We start from the raw sequence: 14,387 nt of genomic DNA on the forward strand, positions 1-14,387 counted from the left end.
ATAGCCGGGAGAAGGGCCTGGCTCGCGGCTAGCTCAAGGCTGATTAGCCAAAAACAACATCCATTTGATTGCAGCTATCTAGCTACGATGATCCGGTGTTAAAGGTCCAGTGAATCAGTGATTCCGGCAGAGAAAACGATATGTTCTGGGTCGATAACGCGCTGTGCAGACAGTGCAGACTGGCCGATAATTAAGCTCGGGCCCTGGGTCTGAACCCCGCCCTTTGCAACTGGGTCCTGGACTTCCTGACGGGCCAACCCCAGGTGCTGAAGGTAGGAAACAACACCTCCACTTCGCTGACCCTCAACACAGGGGCCCCACAAGGGTGCGTGCTAAGCCCCCTCCAGTACTCCCTGTTCACCCATGACTGAGTGGCCACATACGCCTCCAACTAAATCATCAAGTTTGCAGACGACACAACAGTAGCAGGCCTGATTACCAACAATGACGAGACAGCCTACAGGGAGGAGGTGAGGGCCATGGCGGAGTGGTGCCAGGAAAATAACCTCTACCTCCACGTCAACGAATGAAGGAGCTGATTGTGGACTTCAGGAAACAGCAGAGGGAGCACACCCCTATCCACATCGATGGGACTGCAGTGGAGAAGGTGGAAACCTTAAAGTTCCTCGGCGTACACATCACTGACAATATGAAATGGTCCACCCACACAGACAGGGTGGTGAAGAAGGCGCAACAGTGCCTCTTCAACCTCAGGAGACTGAAGAAATTCATCTTGGCCCCCAAGACCCTCAGAAACAATTACAGATATACAATTGAGAGCACCCTGTCGGGTTGTATCACCGCCTGGTACGGCAACTGCACCGCCCACAACCGCAGGGCTCTCCAGAGGGTGGTGTGGTCTGCCCAACGCATCACCGGGGGCACACTGCCTGCCCTCCAGGACACCTACAGCACCCGATGTCACAGGAAGGCCAAAAAGATCATCATGGACATCAACCACCCGAGCCACTGCCTGTTCACCCCGCTATCATCCAGAAGGTGAGGTCAGTACAGGTGCATCAAAGCTGGGACCGAGAGACTGAAAACAGCTTCTATCTCAAGGCGATTAGACTATTAAATAGCCATCACTAGCCGGCTACCACCTGCCTACTCAACCCTGAACCTTAGAGGCTGCTGCCCTATATACATAGACATGGAATAACTGGCCACTTTAATAATGGAACACTAGTCACTTTAATAATGTTTACATACTGCTTAACTCATCTCGTATGTATATACTACTGTATTTTAGTCAATGCCAGCCACTCCGACATTGCTCGTCCTAATATTTATATATTTCTTAATTCCATTCTTTTACTTTTAGATTTGTGTATTGTTGTGAATTGTTAGATACTACTGCACTGTTGGAGCTAGGAACACAAGCATTTCGCTACACCCGCAATAACATCTAAATATGTGTATATGATCAATAAAATTTGATTTTAAAATTTGATTTGATTTTGATTTGAATAGAATAAAAAACCCTGTATGGTTTTTCAAAAGGATCTACAAAGAACCTTTCAGACTGAGAAAGCTTTTTTATATAACCATTCTCCATAAAGGTTCCATAAAGAATCATAAAAAAGGGTTCTATATAGCCCCAGAAAGGGTTATAACCAGGTCATAAAATGTAGTCAAGTATGAGCACGTGCAAATTGTGATTTATAGCAGAAAAATGCTGCAGTAACTGTTTTCAAAGTATTTCTGCCATTTTGTTTTATAGCTGCTAATCGCACAAATAAATACGAATCTATAACTCACCTTGCGCAGCAACACTGCCTGGCTAAGGAGCTTTGTGCACTGTGCTGATAGATTCATTTTTGGAGGCACTGCGAACAGGCATAAAAGTTGGTCTAATTTACTCGAAAGTCTACAAAGTGAGACTTTGTCCACATGTTTCTTGGCTACTTACATTGTTTTGTTCACAAGGTCGGTTGTTTTTCAATGTTAGTTAGAGTCTGCTGCTTCAACTGATAGCGAAGAGATGCTGTCTACTAGTAGTCAGATCCAAAATCTCACACACAAGTGACATGACTTGAGTTGGTACATTTTGTCTCATCTGATATTTTGATTAAAAGACTTGGGTCACAATAAATGAAGTGAAATTTAGCAATATATCACATTACTACTTACTAATACATTTTTTGTTTTAGAAACATTAAGCTGGTAGATTTTTCCATCTACCTCCCACAGTGGCTGGTGGACCAAAAAGTACATTTTAGGCCCTGGTTGTTACCACTAGCAGAACCCTTTTTTGGTGCGACATAAAACATTTTTTAATGGTTCTTTACAGTGGCTTGCAAAAGTATTCACCCCCCTTGGCATTTTTCCTATTTTGTTGCCTTACAACCTGGAATTAAAATGGATTTTTTGGGGGGTTGTATCATTTGATTTACACAACATGCCTACCACTTTGAAGATGCAAAATATTGAAACAAACAAGAAATAAGACCAAAAAACTGAAAACCTGAGCGTGCATAACTATTCACCCCCTCAAAGTCAATACTTTGTAGAGCCACCTTTTGCAGCAATTACAGCTGCAAGTCTCTTGGGGTATGTCTCTATAAGCTTGGCACACCTAGCCACAGGGATTTTTGCCTATTCTTCAAGGCAAAACTGCTCCAGCTCCTTCAAGTTGGATGGGTTCTGCTGGTGTACAGCAATCTTTAAGTCATACCACAGATTCTCAATTGGATTGAGGTCTGGGCTTTGACTAGGCCATTCCAAGACCACTTGAGTGTTGCTTTAGCAGTATGATTAGGGTCATTGTCCTGCTGGAAGGTGAACCTCTGTCCCAGTCTCAAATCTCTGGAAGACTGAAACAGGTTTCCCTCAAGAATTTCCCTGTATTTAGCACCATCCATCATTCTTTCAATTCTGATCAGTTTCCCAGTCCCTGCCGATGAAAGACATCCCCACAGCATGATGTTGCCACCACCATGCTTCACTGTAGGGATGGTGTTCTCGGGGTGATGAGAGGTGTTGGGTTTGCGCCAGACATAGCGTTTTCCTTGATGGCCAAAAAGCTTAATTTTAGTCTCATCTGACCAGATTACCTTCTTCCATATGTTTGGGGAGTCTCCAACATGGCTTTTGGCGAACACCAAACGTGTTTGCTTATATTTTTCTTTAAGCAATGGCTTTTTTTCTGGCCACTCTTCCGTAAAGCCCAGCTCTGTGGAGTGTACGGCTTAAAGTGGTCCAATGGACAGATATTCCAATCTCCGCTGTGGAGCTTTGCAGCACCTTCAGGGTTATCTTTGGTATTTTTGTTGCCTCTCTGATTAATGCCCTCCTTGCCTGGTCCATGAGTTTTGGTGGGCGGCCCTCTCTTGGCAGGATTGTTGTGGTGCCATATTCTTTCAATTTTTTTATAATGGATTTAATGGTGCTCCGTGGGATGTTCAAGGTTTCTGATATTTTTTTATAACCCAACCCTGATATGTACTTCTCCACAACTTTGTCCCTGACCTGTTTGGAGAGCTCCTTGGTCTTCATGGTGCCACTTACTTGGTGGTGCCCCTTGCTTAGTGGTGTTTCAGACTCTGGGGCCTTTCAGAACACGTGTATATATACTGAGATCATGTGACAGATCATGTGACACTTAGATTGCACACAGGTGGACTTTATTTAACTAATTATGTGACTTCTGAAGGTAATTGGTTGCACCAGATCTTATTTAGGGGCTTCATAGCAAAGGTGGTGAATATATATGCACCCACCACTTTTCCGTTATTAATTTTTTAGAATTTTTTTAAACAAGTAATTTTTTTCATTTCACTTCACCAATTTGGTCTATTTTTTGTATATCCATTACATGAAATCCAAATAAAATCCATTTAAATTACAGGTTGTAATGCAAAAAAATAGGAAAAACGCGAAGGAGGTTGAATACTTTTGCAAGGCACTGTATATAACCTTAGGAAATGGTTTTTTATACTCTAGCACCATGCAGGTTCTGTTTAGAACCTAATGAGCATGAATCTTTATAGAACTTTCAAAACGGTTCTATAAAGCACCAAAAAACTCTCTGCCATGGTTACAACCCCTATCTGGTACTATTTAGAACCATTATTTTTGTGTGTGTGGTCATTCGGTTTTTGACATGCAACAGTGAAATATACAATGCATTCGGAAAGTATTCAGACACCTTGACTTTTTCCACATTTTGTTACGTTACAGCCTTATTCTAAAATTGGTTAAATCGGTTTTTTCCGTCATCAATCTACACACAATACCCCATAATGACAAAGCAAAATCTGTGCTCTGCCTCTTTTCATGAGCAGGGCTTCACTCTCTAACCTCCTACAAAGGAGTAATTCCCAACACTGATGAAAGAGAGAGTCACAAATGGAGATCAAAGGATCTTAGGGACGCTGTGTGTAAGAATAAGAGAGAGTAAAGCCTTGTTCACATTGACAGTTTGAAGTGACTCAAAGCGATTATTTTTGCATATCCGATTTGAAACTGATCTTTTTCCTCCAGTCTAAACAGCCAAGAGGCACATGGAATCAGATATTTCAAGCCACATTTCAAATCAGATTCCTGGCCATGCAACTTGTGTCTAAATGGTCAAATCTGATTTATTTACCCTCAAGTGGTTTTTAGACAGCTATTTTGCATATCTTGTTGCTTGCTAGCTACTCTGTTGACAGTTTGACCAATAACGTGTGGCAAGCATGCATGCACACACACACACACGCAAGCAAGCATGCATTCGTGCACATGCACACACACACACACACACACACACACACACAAAACCAATATTCTCTTTACACCTGATGTATCCTCAGTCAGACTCCAAGGATAGAAATTCTAATGTAAATATACATTAGAATTTCAAATGCATATTTACATTCATGTTTACATTAAAATTTCATGTCAAGTTTCAAATGACATTAAACAAATTAAATACAGTATATCAAAGGTGAAATTTCCTGAACTAATTAATTCATGCAGGTAGGTATCCGTGATTCCTCCACTGCCCCTGATTAAAGCAAAAACAGGAATATGCAAATATCAAAGAATTTGTACAGCTCAGAGCAATAACGAATCACTCCGATTTAAAGGAGTACAATTGTGTGGAGGGGAGGAAAATGAATCAAACGGGTAAAAATGAACTTACTGATTACACTGGTGGTGTACTTCCCAAAGGCGTAAATTAAAAGGAGGAGTAAATTAAAAATCAACATTGTACTGACATAATAATAAAAAAGTGTGTTATATTCTGACTACCTTCACTGCCTTGCTTTTGTGAATATTTATCACCGCTGTGCAACCTTACGCTTTTGATCAGTTCCTGTTTTGCTCACTGTGGAATAACCACTTTGTTGTGTAGAATATGCTTCCATTCTGAATTTTCAAAGCAGAGTGAAGTAGGACCTATTGTATCACCCCATTTCACTCTATTCTCTCTTGATAATAATGTTTTCTATTATTCTAGTTTTATCTCTCTCTGCCTGAGAAGAGGGAAGATCTTTGTGAAGGCAGATTGTAATGATCAGTAATGTGGACATGTATTTTGGGAATGCTTGAACTGACTGTTGTCTCTCCCTCTCCCTCTCCCTCTCCCTCTCCCTCTCCCTCTCCCTCTCCCTCTCCCTCTCCCTCTCCCTCTCAGGCCTATTGGAAGTTGGTGTGGAAGAGGTCCAGGGGTTTTGTGAATCAGAGAGAGAGGCGCTGTCTTACAAACACTCAATGGATGGAAACCCCTCTGATGATGCCGACCGCAAAAGTGTGTCAGATGCTGATGACTCCAGCAACAAAGGTGATACTTCTACTTTTCATTATTCAGCCACAGTATTTATGTTGGTTTCTTTATATACTATAACGTTTGATAACTGTTGAGATCCCCCACCTGTTTTGCAAAAGTCTAACCAATAAGGAAATACATTGTTGTCAAAGTTTTCGTTTTATTATCCTACAAAATGTCAAGAAAAATGCACAGAAGTTTTCTTCTGTCTAGATCTAACTGAAGGGACTGGCAGTTAGTTGGCTTTAGTACCAATACCCAAACAGAAATAACAAACAACCTTAAGCACAATCATCTTCCATTCCCCTCTTCAACACCTTCAGTACACCCACCCAGAGTGAATCTGTCACTCCTTCCCCTCTCTTTCTCACCTATCTTTCTTTCTCTCCATCTGCACACCACCCCCATCACCCTCCGTTGCGGGGGGAACATTATTTTCCTTTTCATTCTAAAATTCAATTTCAACAAGAAGTGTGATATTGAGAAAAACCTCTTCTTTACTAACAAGTTTATTGGTCATAGGAGGTAAATAACAACGATCGCTGGAGGGCTCCAACATCCCGAGCTACAGTATACTATCACTAGCTCTTTGAACTGAAATTCAATTACATACATTTCTCCTGGCCACACCTTACAATCACACAAGGCTAATTTACACACTGCTCCAGGGTCAATGAGGTAAGGATATTATATTCGCCGTCTCCCGTACTGGAATTCAACAACCCCAGGCCTTTTTAAATTCACTCGCCGTCTAAACGGTACATACAGTATGTTATTTCTAAATGATGAATCTTCCCTTTGAAATGTATTTCAATATTTACTGCATTCAAGAAAGTTTGGAGACACAAACTTTATAAACTACCTTCAGTGCCTTGCAGGGAAGAAATCTTCAAACGGAAAATCTTTCAAATTGGTGTTGCAGTTCATTATTATGCATTCATTTTGTTCTTTTTGTTAAGGAATAAAAGGGACAATGTTTAAGCGCATTCATTTCTAGCTACAAATTATATTGAAATTGTTTTGGGCACCTGCTTTTTTAAATAATTGTGTGTGCTTGTGGAAATGATCAAGTCCACAGGTGAAGACAGAGAATGATTCCTGATATGTATTTGATATATTTTATAATTTATGTGTTGAATGGACATTAACCAGCCTTATACACAGATGTACCAGGTGTATGCAGAGGACTCAGTCTCATACTTTATGTAGTAGTCGAGAAATCATTTTCTGTGACGTCAACCAGTCAGGTACATACAGTTACGGCTGTAACATCAGTCTTATCATTCATTCTAAACGCCATGCCATCCTTCCTTACAGTACAAACTCCTTCTAGCGGACATCAGTACAGTTAAACTAATAATAGATTAAGTACCAGGCTAGCAGCTGTTTACAGTAGTTTTGCAAATCCCTTGGTAATCTTCCTCATGTCCTTCATTCTGCTGATGTTTTACTTTTCCTGTTAGTCCTGCAGAACATCAGTGTTACATTACTGTATTGTAATGAACACACATGAGCCATTTACTCCAGTTTATGTTGCTCAAGGGGCACAGCTTAATGTCAATGTCCTGAGGCTGCATACTTGTGAAGTCCATACCACATTTCCCCTGTCTTTTGCTGTATTAATTCCCAGTATGAACAGTGTCAGTTGAATAGCATAATTAAGTGATAATGCCCAAGAAGCCAGTGTTTGGAGGATACACTACATGATCAAAAGTATGTGGACACCTGCTTGTCAAACATCTCATTCCAAAATCATGGGCATTAATATGGAGTTGGTCCCCACTTTGCTGCTATAACAGCCTCCACTCTTCTGGGAAGGCTTTCCACTAGATGTTGGAATATTGCTGCAGGGATTTGCTTACATTCAGCCACAAGAGCATTAGTTAGGTCGGGCACTGATGTTGGGTGATTAGGCCTGGCTCGCAGTTGGCTTTCCAATTCATCCCAAAGGTGTTCGATGGGGTTGAGGTCAGGGCTCTGTGCAGGCCAGTTAAGTTCTTACACACCAATCTCGACAAATCATTTCTGTATGGATCTCGCTTTGTGCACGGGGGCATTGTCATGCTGAAACAGGAAAGGGCCCCAAACTGTTGCCATAAAGTTGGAAGCACAGAATCATCTAGAATGTAATTGTATGCTGTAACGTTAAGATTTCCCTTCATTGGAACTAAAGGGCCTAGCCCCAACCATGAAAAACCGCCCCAGACCATTATTCCTACTCCACCAAACTTTACAGTTGGCACAATAACAGCATTTACAGTTGACCGGGGCAGCTCTAGCAGGGCAGAAAGTTGATGAACTGACTTGTTGGAAAGGTGCCATGTTGAATGTCGCTGAACTCTTCAGTACGGGCCATTCTACTGCCAATGTTTGTCTATGGCGATTGCATGGCTGTGTTCTTGATTTTATACACCTGTCAGCAACGGGTGTCGCTGAAATAGCCAAATCCACTAATTTGAAGGGGTGTCCACATACGTTTGGCCATGTAGTGTATATTGGCACGGGTGTTGTTAGGCCCGAGACCAGCAAACCCGTGCCAATATATTCTCCAAACACCGGCTTCGAGGGCATTACCACTTTTATACAATGGGTTAACAACATATTCAAATAATGATTTACACATTTTAATTCAAAACTTTATTTTGATGAATTTATTCATACTATTTCATCCTTCCATGAGATATGGTCCTGACACAAATCTAGGGTTGCTGCCCAAGCCGGCTGGTCATTTGTGCTATCGGTTCGGTTGCCAGAGACGCAAGCGACCCAGTCGTTCAGTGTTTTTGTTCTAAATCTATGGGAGATGCGACCCAGTCGTTCATTCTAAATGTTCCATTGCCATGATGGCTGGCAACGTTCTTATCCCTTGCTAGCTAGCCAACGTCAAACAGTGAAGCTAGAATAACAGCAAAGTAGCTGCATTTGCGTTTGTTTAAGCTGTTTTCTAGTGATTTTTTGGGATATATGCATTAGCTAATGATGTGCAATTTTGCCTGGCGTAGAACATTTGCTCTCTCGCCAGGCTACTGTTCAGGAGAGATAGCCAACTACACAGCTAACACAATCACTTCAAACTGAAGCTGGAATAACAGCAAACTAGCTGCATTTTGTGTTTTTCTATTGTCATTCTTTAAATATATCCATAAGAATGATGCTGATTCACTGAGAAAAGCTGCCAGCCTATATCGTCCCGACTCCCGACACTTTCAATACCATTGAATTTCAATATTGAAACAATGTTGCAAATGTCAGAAAGACAACATCAAGGTTATCACAAATCTCTGCTGTTGAAAACCAAATGCTAGTCTAAAAGAAATGGGCGATAATGTCTAGATGCTTTTTACAGTGTAGATCTTATATTTATACAACAGGTGGGTCTAATTCTGGATGCTGATAGGTTAAAACCACTTCCAGCCGGTGTCTATTCCACAAGTTACCACAGGCTAAATCTATGACGTTGAAATGCCTATATACTCTGTTTCATCTGACTGCGCAATCCACTGTCTCATCAGCCCAGCCAGGCAATTTATATACTAGATCTACACTGTAGAAAACAGTTTAAACAAACGCAAATGCAGCTACTTTGCTGTTATTCTGGCTGCACTGTTTGACATGACTGTGTTAGCCAAAGTTGGATGGGGTCAGACGGAGTAAATAGGCATTTCAACTTCATAGATTTAGCCGGTGGTAACTTGTGGAATAGACACCGGCTGGAATGCGGTTTTAACCAATTAGCATCCAGGATTAGACCCACCCGTTGTATAAACTCTGCTAATGCCTTAGTTTGCAGTCCTATTTCAACTGGTTTTTTATATATTTATGTAATAACCATTTAATTACTAAATGAATAGCAGGTAGACTGTAAAATAACCAAGTGGATATTACCATTAGATTACTGGCCCCTTTGCTGCTGAGTGAGGCTGACCTCTGAACTCTGAACTCTCCTTCCTCAGGTGAAGAAGATGGTGGCCAATCAAAATCACAGGATGATGATGGACACTGTGGGAAGTCAGAAGTCAGGCTACAGAAAGATGAAGAGTGGGACGGCCCAAGTAAGACAACACACACTCACACACGCACACATGCATGCAGACGCACACACATACACTACCCAATTCCGATTAAGTCCACCACACCTTCATCAAATGAACAAACACAAACTATAAACGTAAAGGATCTGGCATATCTGGTTCATATCTCATCATGGTTCTTTGTAGTCATTGTCTAGTATGATATTACTCGCACAGACAGACGTTGTCTTTGTCCCAGATTACTACAGTCAGTCTGGTATCTCCTATAGCTCTGATCTCCTTCAGGGCAGAACATGATTAAAAGAAGATAAAGAATAATTTCCATGTCAGTAATGAGCTACATTGCCTTTTATCTGATCGCTTAGAAATATGTATTTTTCTCCGAGATTTTGCTGCTCTTTGGTGACGTTGCTTAGGGCAGGGGTTCTCAAATCTCTCCTCCTGAACCCACAGCCATTCCATGTATTTTAACTATTCCACAGCTAGTACACCTGATGCAAATTGTCAACTAATCATCAAGACCTTCACTAGGTGAATCAGGGGAGTTAGTTCAGTGCTACAACAAAATTGTTAAATGTCCTCTCCCAGAGGAAAGGTTTGAGAACCACTGGTTTAGGGAATAATTATATGGAAATGTTGATATACACATTTTCCTCTGATGGGATATAACATATTTTACATGTGAATCTGGAAATGTAAACAAATAATACATGTTTGATCTTTGATCAATGGAGATTTTTTTTACTTCTATGTCATATCAATTGTGGTGTCCTGTCAATGTTGCATCTTACTAACAGTGAAATATAAATGTGTTATATATTCACAAACCTATTCTATAATCAATTTATAATTATAAGTCTGTAGGCCTACAGTTTCAATTCACTTCCAAGTTCTAACCTCCATTATCACCACCAACCACTCTGATTTGGATATAACATTTTCCAACTGGCAAGAAATTTAAATGTGATCCTGTCCCATAATAAGCCCAATAATAAGTTACGGGGGGGGGGACAAAGTGAGACGGAGGAGGGACATGGATGCAGCAGCAAGTAACGAGGGCCTGGAAGGATCGGAGGAAGGATGGGGATGGAAAAGGGATTTTAATGGCAGCGTTGGATTAAAGAAATCCCCTAAACAATGTTAAATCATTACAGCTCCAGACGACATCAAAGTCTCCATGATTGAGCCCCTAAAGCCTTTTCACAGGGGGACTGGCGGAGAGCAAAGCGGGTGTAAACCAGTGGCGAGACCGGCCCGGTCACACTGGGCTAGAGCAGATTGGAAATGTAAGAGCTGGGAGATACAGTGAGAATCAGAGTCTCTTGGCTTTTGACATATTACAGTATGTGATGTGGTGAAACCAGGGATGTGTGTAAATATATACATGTATATAGGCCTACATCTCCGAAAGGTATTATTGAAAGGAGATAGAGTGGGAGGAGTCTCCTGGCTTTTGACATACAGTTATGTGAAGTGATGAAGTCAGGGATATAGCATACATCTACTGTATAGTTTACGTATACATCTGAAAGTGCGGTATTGGAAATGTAAGAGCAGGAAGATTGGCTTTTGACATTCAGAATTTTATGTGATGAAGTCAAGGATATAGGATAAATCGACTGTATACAGTGGCTTGCAAAAGTATTCACCCCCCTTGGCATTTTTCCTATTTTGTTGCCTTACAACCTGGAATTAAAATGGATTTTTGGGGGGGTTGTATCATTTTCTTTACACAACATGCCTACCACTTTGAAGATGCAAAATATTTTTTTGGAGAAACAAACAAGAAATAACAAAAAAAAAACATAAAACTTGAGCGTGCATAACTATTCACCCCCCCAAAGTCAATACTTTGTAGAGCCACCTTTTGCAGCAATTACAGCTGCAAGTCTCTTGGGGTATGTCTCTATAAGATTGGCACATCTAGCCACTGGGATTTTTGCCCATTCTTCAAGGCAAAACTGCTCCAGCTCCTTCAAGTTGGATGGGTTCCGCTGGTGTACAGCAATCTTTAAGTCATACCAAAGATTCTCAATTGGATTGAGGTCTGGGTTTTGACTAGGCCATTCCAACACATTTTAATGTTTTCCCCTTAAACCACTCGAGTGTTGCTTTAGCAGTATGCTTAGGGTCATTATCCTGCTGGAAGGTGAACCTCTGTCCCAGTCTCAAATCTCTGGAAGACTGAAACAGGTTTCCCTCAAGAATTTCCCTGTATTTAGCACCATCCATCATTCCTTCAATTCTGACCAGTTTCCCAGTCCCTGCCAATGAAAAACATCCCCACAGCATGGTGGTGGCAGCATGGTGTTCTCGGGGTGATGAGAGTTGTTGGGTTTGCGCCAGACGTAGCGTTTTCCTTGATGGCCAAAAAGCTCAATTTTTGTCTCATCTGACCAGAGTACCTTCTTCCATATGTTTGGGGAGTCTCCCACATGCCTTTTGGCGAACACCAAATGTGTTTGTTTATTTCTTTCTTTAAGCAATGGCTTTTTTCTGGCCACTCTTCTGTAAAGCCCATCTCTGTGGCGTGTACGGCTTAAAGTGGTCCTATGGACAGATACTCCAATCTCCGCTGTGGAGCTTTGCAGCTCCTTCAGGGATATCTTTGGTCTCTTTGTTGCCTCTCTGATTAATGCCCTCCTTGCCTGGTCCGTGAGTTTTGGTGGGCGTTCCTCTCTTGGCAGGTTTGTTGTGGTGCCATATTCTTTCCATTTTTTAATAATGGATTTAATGGTACTCCGTGGGATGTTCAAAGATTCAGATATTTTTTTATAACCCAACCCTGATCTGTACTTCTCCACAACGTTGTCCCTGACCTGTTTGGAGAGCAGGTCTTCATGGTGCCACTTGCTTGGTGGTGCCCCTTGCTTAGTGTTGTTGCAGACTCTGGGGCCTTTCAGAACAGGTGTATATATACTGAGATCATGTGACAGATCATGTGACACTTAGATTGCACACAGGTGGACTTTATTTAACTAATTATGTGACTTCTGAAGGTAATTGGTTGCACCAGATCTTATTTAGGGGCTTCATAGCAAAGGGGTGAATACATATGCATGCACCACTTTTCCGTTATTTATTTTTTAGAATATTTTTAAACAAATAATTGTTTTCATTTCACTTCACCAATTTTGACTATTTTGTGTATGTCCATTACATGAAATCCAAATAAAAATCCATTTAAATTACAGGTTGTAATGCAACAAAATAGGAAAAATGCCAAGAGGGATGAATACTTTTGCAAGGCACTGTAGTATACGTATACATCTGAAAGGTATTTTTGAAAGTGCCATATTGGAAATGTACACAGTAAAATCACAAGAGTTAATGAAACTCCTAAGGAGTCAAATGTATATTATTATTATTATTATTTATTTATTATTATTACTATTTGTGGGTTTATATCCTCCAATCCCCATTTTGAACTACTCATTATGGTGTTGATTTGTTGGAGTTATAATGACACAAAATGGAGTAAATATCCAGCCCTCAAAGAGTTGCTTAAATTGAACACCAATTGCCATTTTATTATTTTCAGTGCTATTTTTAATCAACTCCCTTGCCATTTTATCCTTTTCTGTTTTGTTTTGAATTAACTTTCAACTTCCTTTGAGTTATAAGGGTGTAAAGCCTTATTTGAATATTTCTTCATGTGTCACATTATATTGGTGTGCAATGTGATATCCAATCTCTGTTGGAAGTCAACTTGCAGGAAGATCAAATCAAATCAAAATCAAATCAAATTTTATTGGTCACATGCGCCGAATACAACAGGTGCAGACATTACAGTGAAATGCTTACTTACAGCCCTTAACCAACAGTGCATTTATTTTTAACAAAAAAAGTAAAAATAAAACAACAACAAAAAAAGTGTTGAGAAAAAAAGAGCAGAAGTAAAATAAAATAACAGTAGGGAGGCTATATATACAGGGGGGTACCGGTGCAGAGTCAATGTGCGGGGGCACCGGCTAGTTGAGATAGTTGAAGTAATATGTACATGTGGGTAGAGTTAAAGTGACTATGCATAAATAATTAACAGAGTAGCAGCAGCGTAAAAAGGATGGGGTGGGGGGGCAGTGCAAATAGTCCGGGTAGCCATGATTAGCTGTTCAGGAGTCTTATGGCTTGGGGGTAGAAGCTGTTGAGAAGTCTTTTGGACCTAGATTTGGCACTCCGGTACCGCTTGCCGTGCGGTAGCAGGGAGAACAGTCTATGTCTAGGGTGGCTGGAGTCTTTGACAATTTTGAGGGCCTTCCTCTGACACCGCCTGGTATAGAGGTCCTGGATGGCAGGAAGCTTGGCCCCAGTGATGTACTGGGCCGTACACACTACCCTCTGTAGTGCCTTGCGGTCGGAGGCCAAGCAGTTGCCATACCAGGCGGTGATGCAACCAGTCAGGATGCTCTCGATGGTGCAGCTGTAGAATTTTTTGAGGATCTGAGGACCCATGCCAAATCTTTTCAGTCTCCTGAGGGGGAATAGGCTTTGTTGTGCCCTCTTCACGACTGTCTTGGTGTGTTTGGACCATGATAGTTTGTTGGTGATGTGGACACCAAGGAACTTGAAGCTCTCAACCTGTTCCACTACAGCCCCGTCGA

At 41.2% G+C, this 14,387-nt stretch overlaps 1 protein-coding gene across 1 annotated transcript in view; it reads left to right on the top strand.

Annotated features, from left to right (window-relative positions):
* The window catches only part of LOC311113626 (zinc finger protein ZFPM2-like), a gene marked incomplete at both ends in the record, with an annotated part of 135,544 nt that overhangs the window by 45,883 nt on the left and 75,274 nt on the right, over positions 1-14,387 (top strand). Inside the window, 2 exons of the mRNA XM_084156887.1 lie at positions 5,636-5,770; positions 9,709-9,807. Of these exons, the coding sequence (XP_084013013.1) occupies positions 5,636-5,770; positions 9,709-9,807 (234 nt within the window). The remainder of the gene's footprint in view (positions 1-5,635; positions 5,771-9,708; positions 9,808-14,387) is intronic.

The sequence above is a fragment of the Coregonus lavaretus genome, assembly GCF_964263955.1.
Source record: "Coregonus lavaretus genome assembly, chromosome: 40".
NCBI lineage: Eukaryota > Metazoa > Chordata > Actinopteri > Salmoniformes > Salmonidae > Coregonus > Coregonus lavaretus.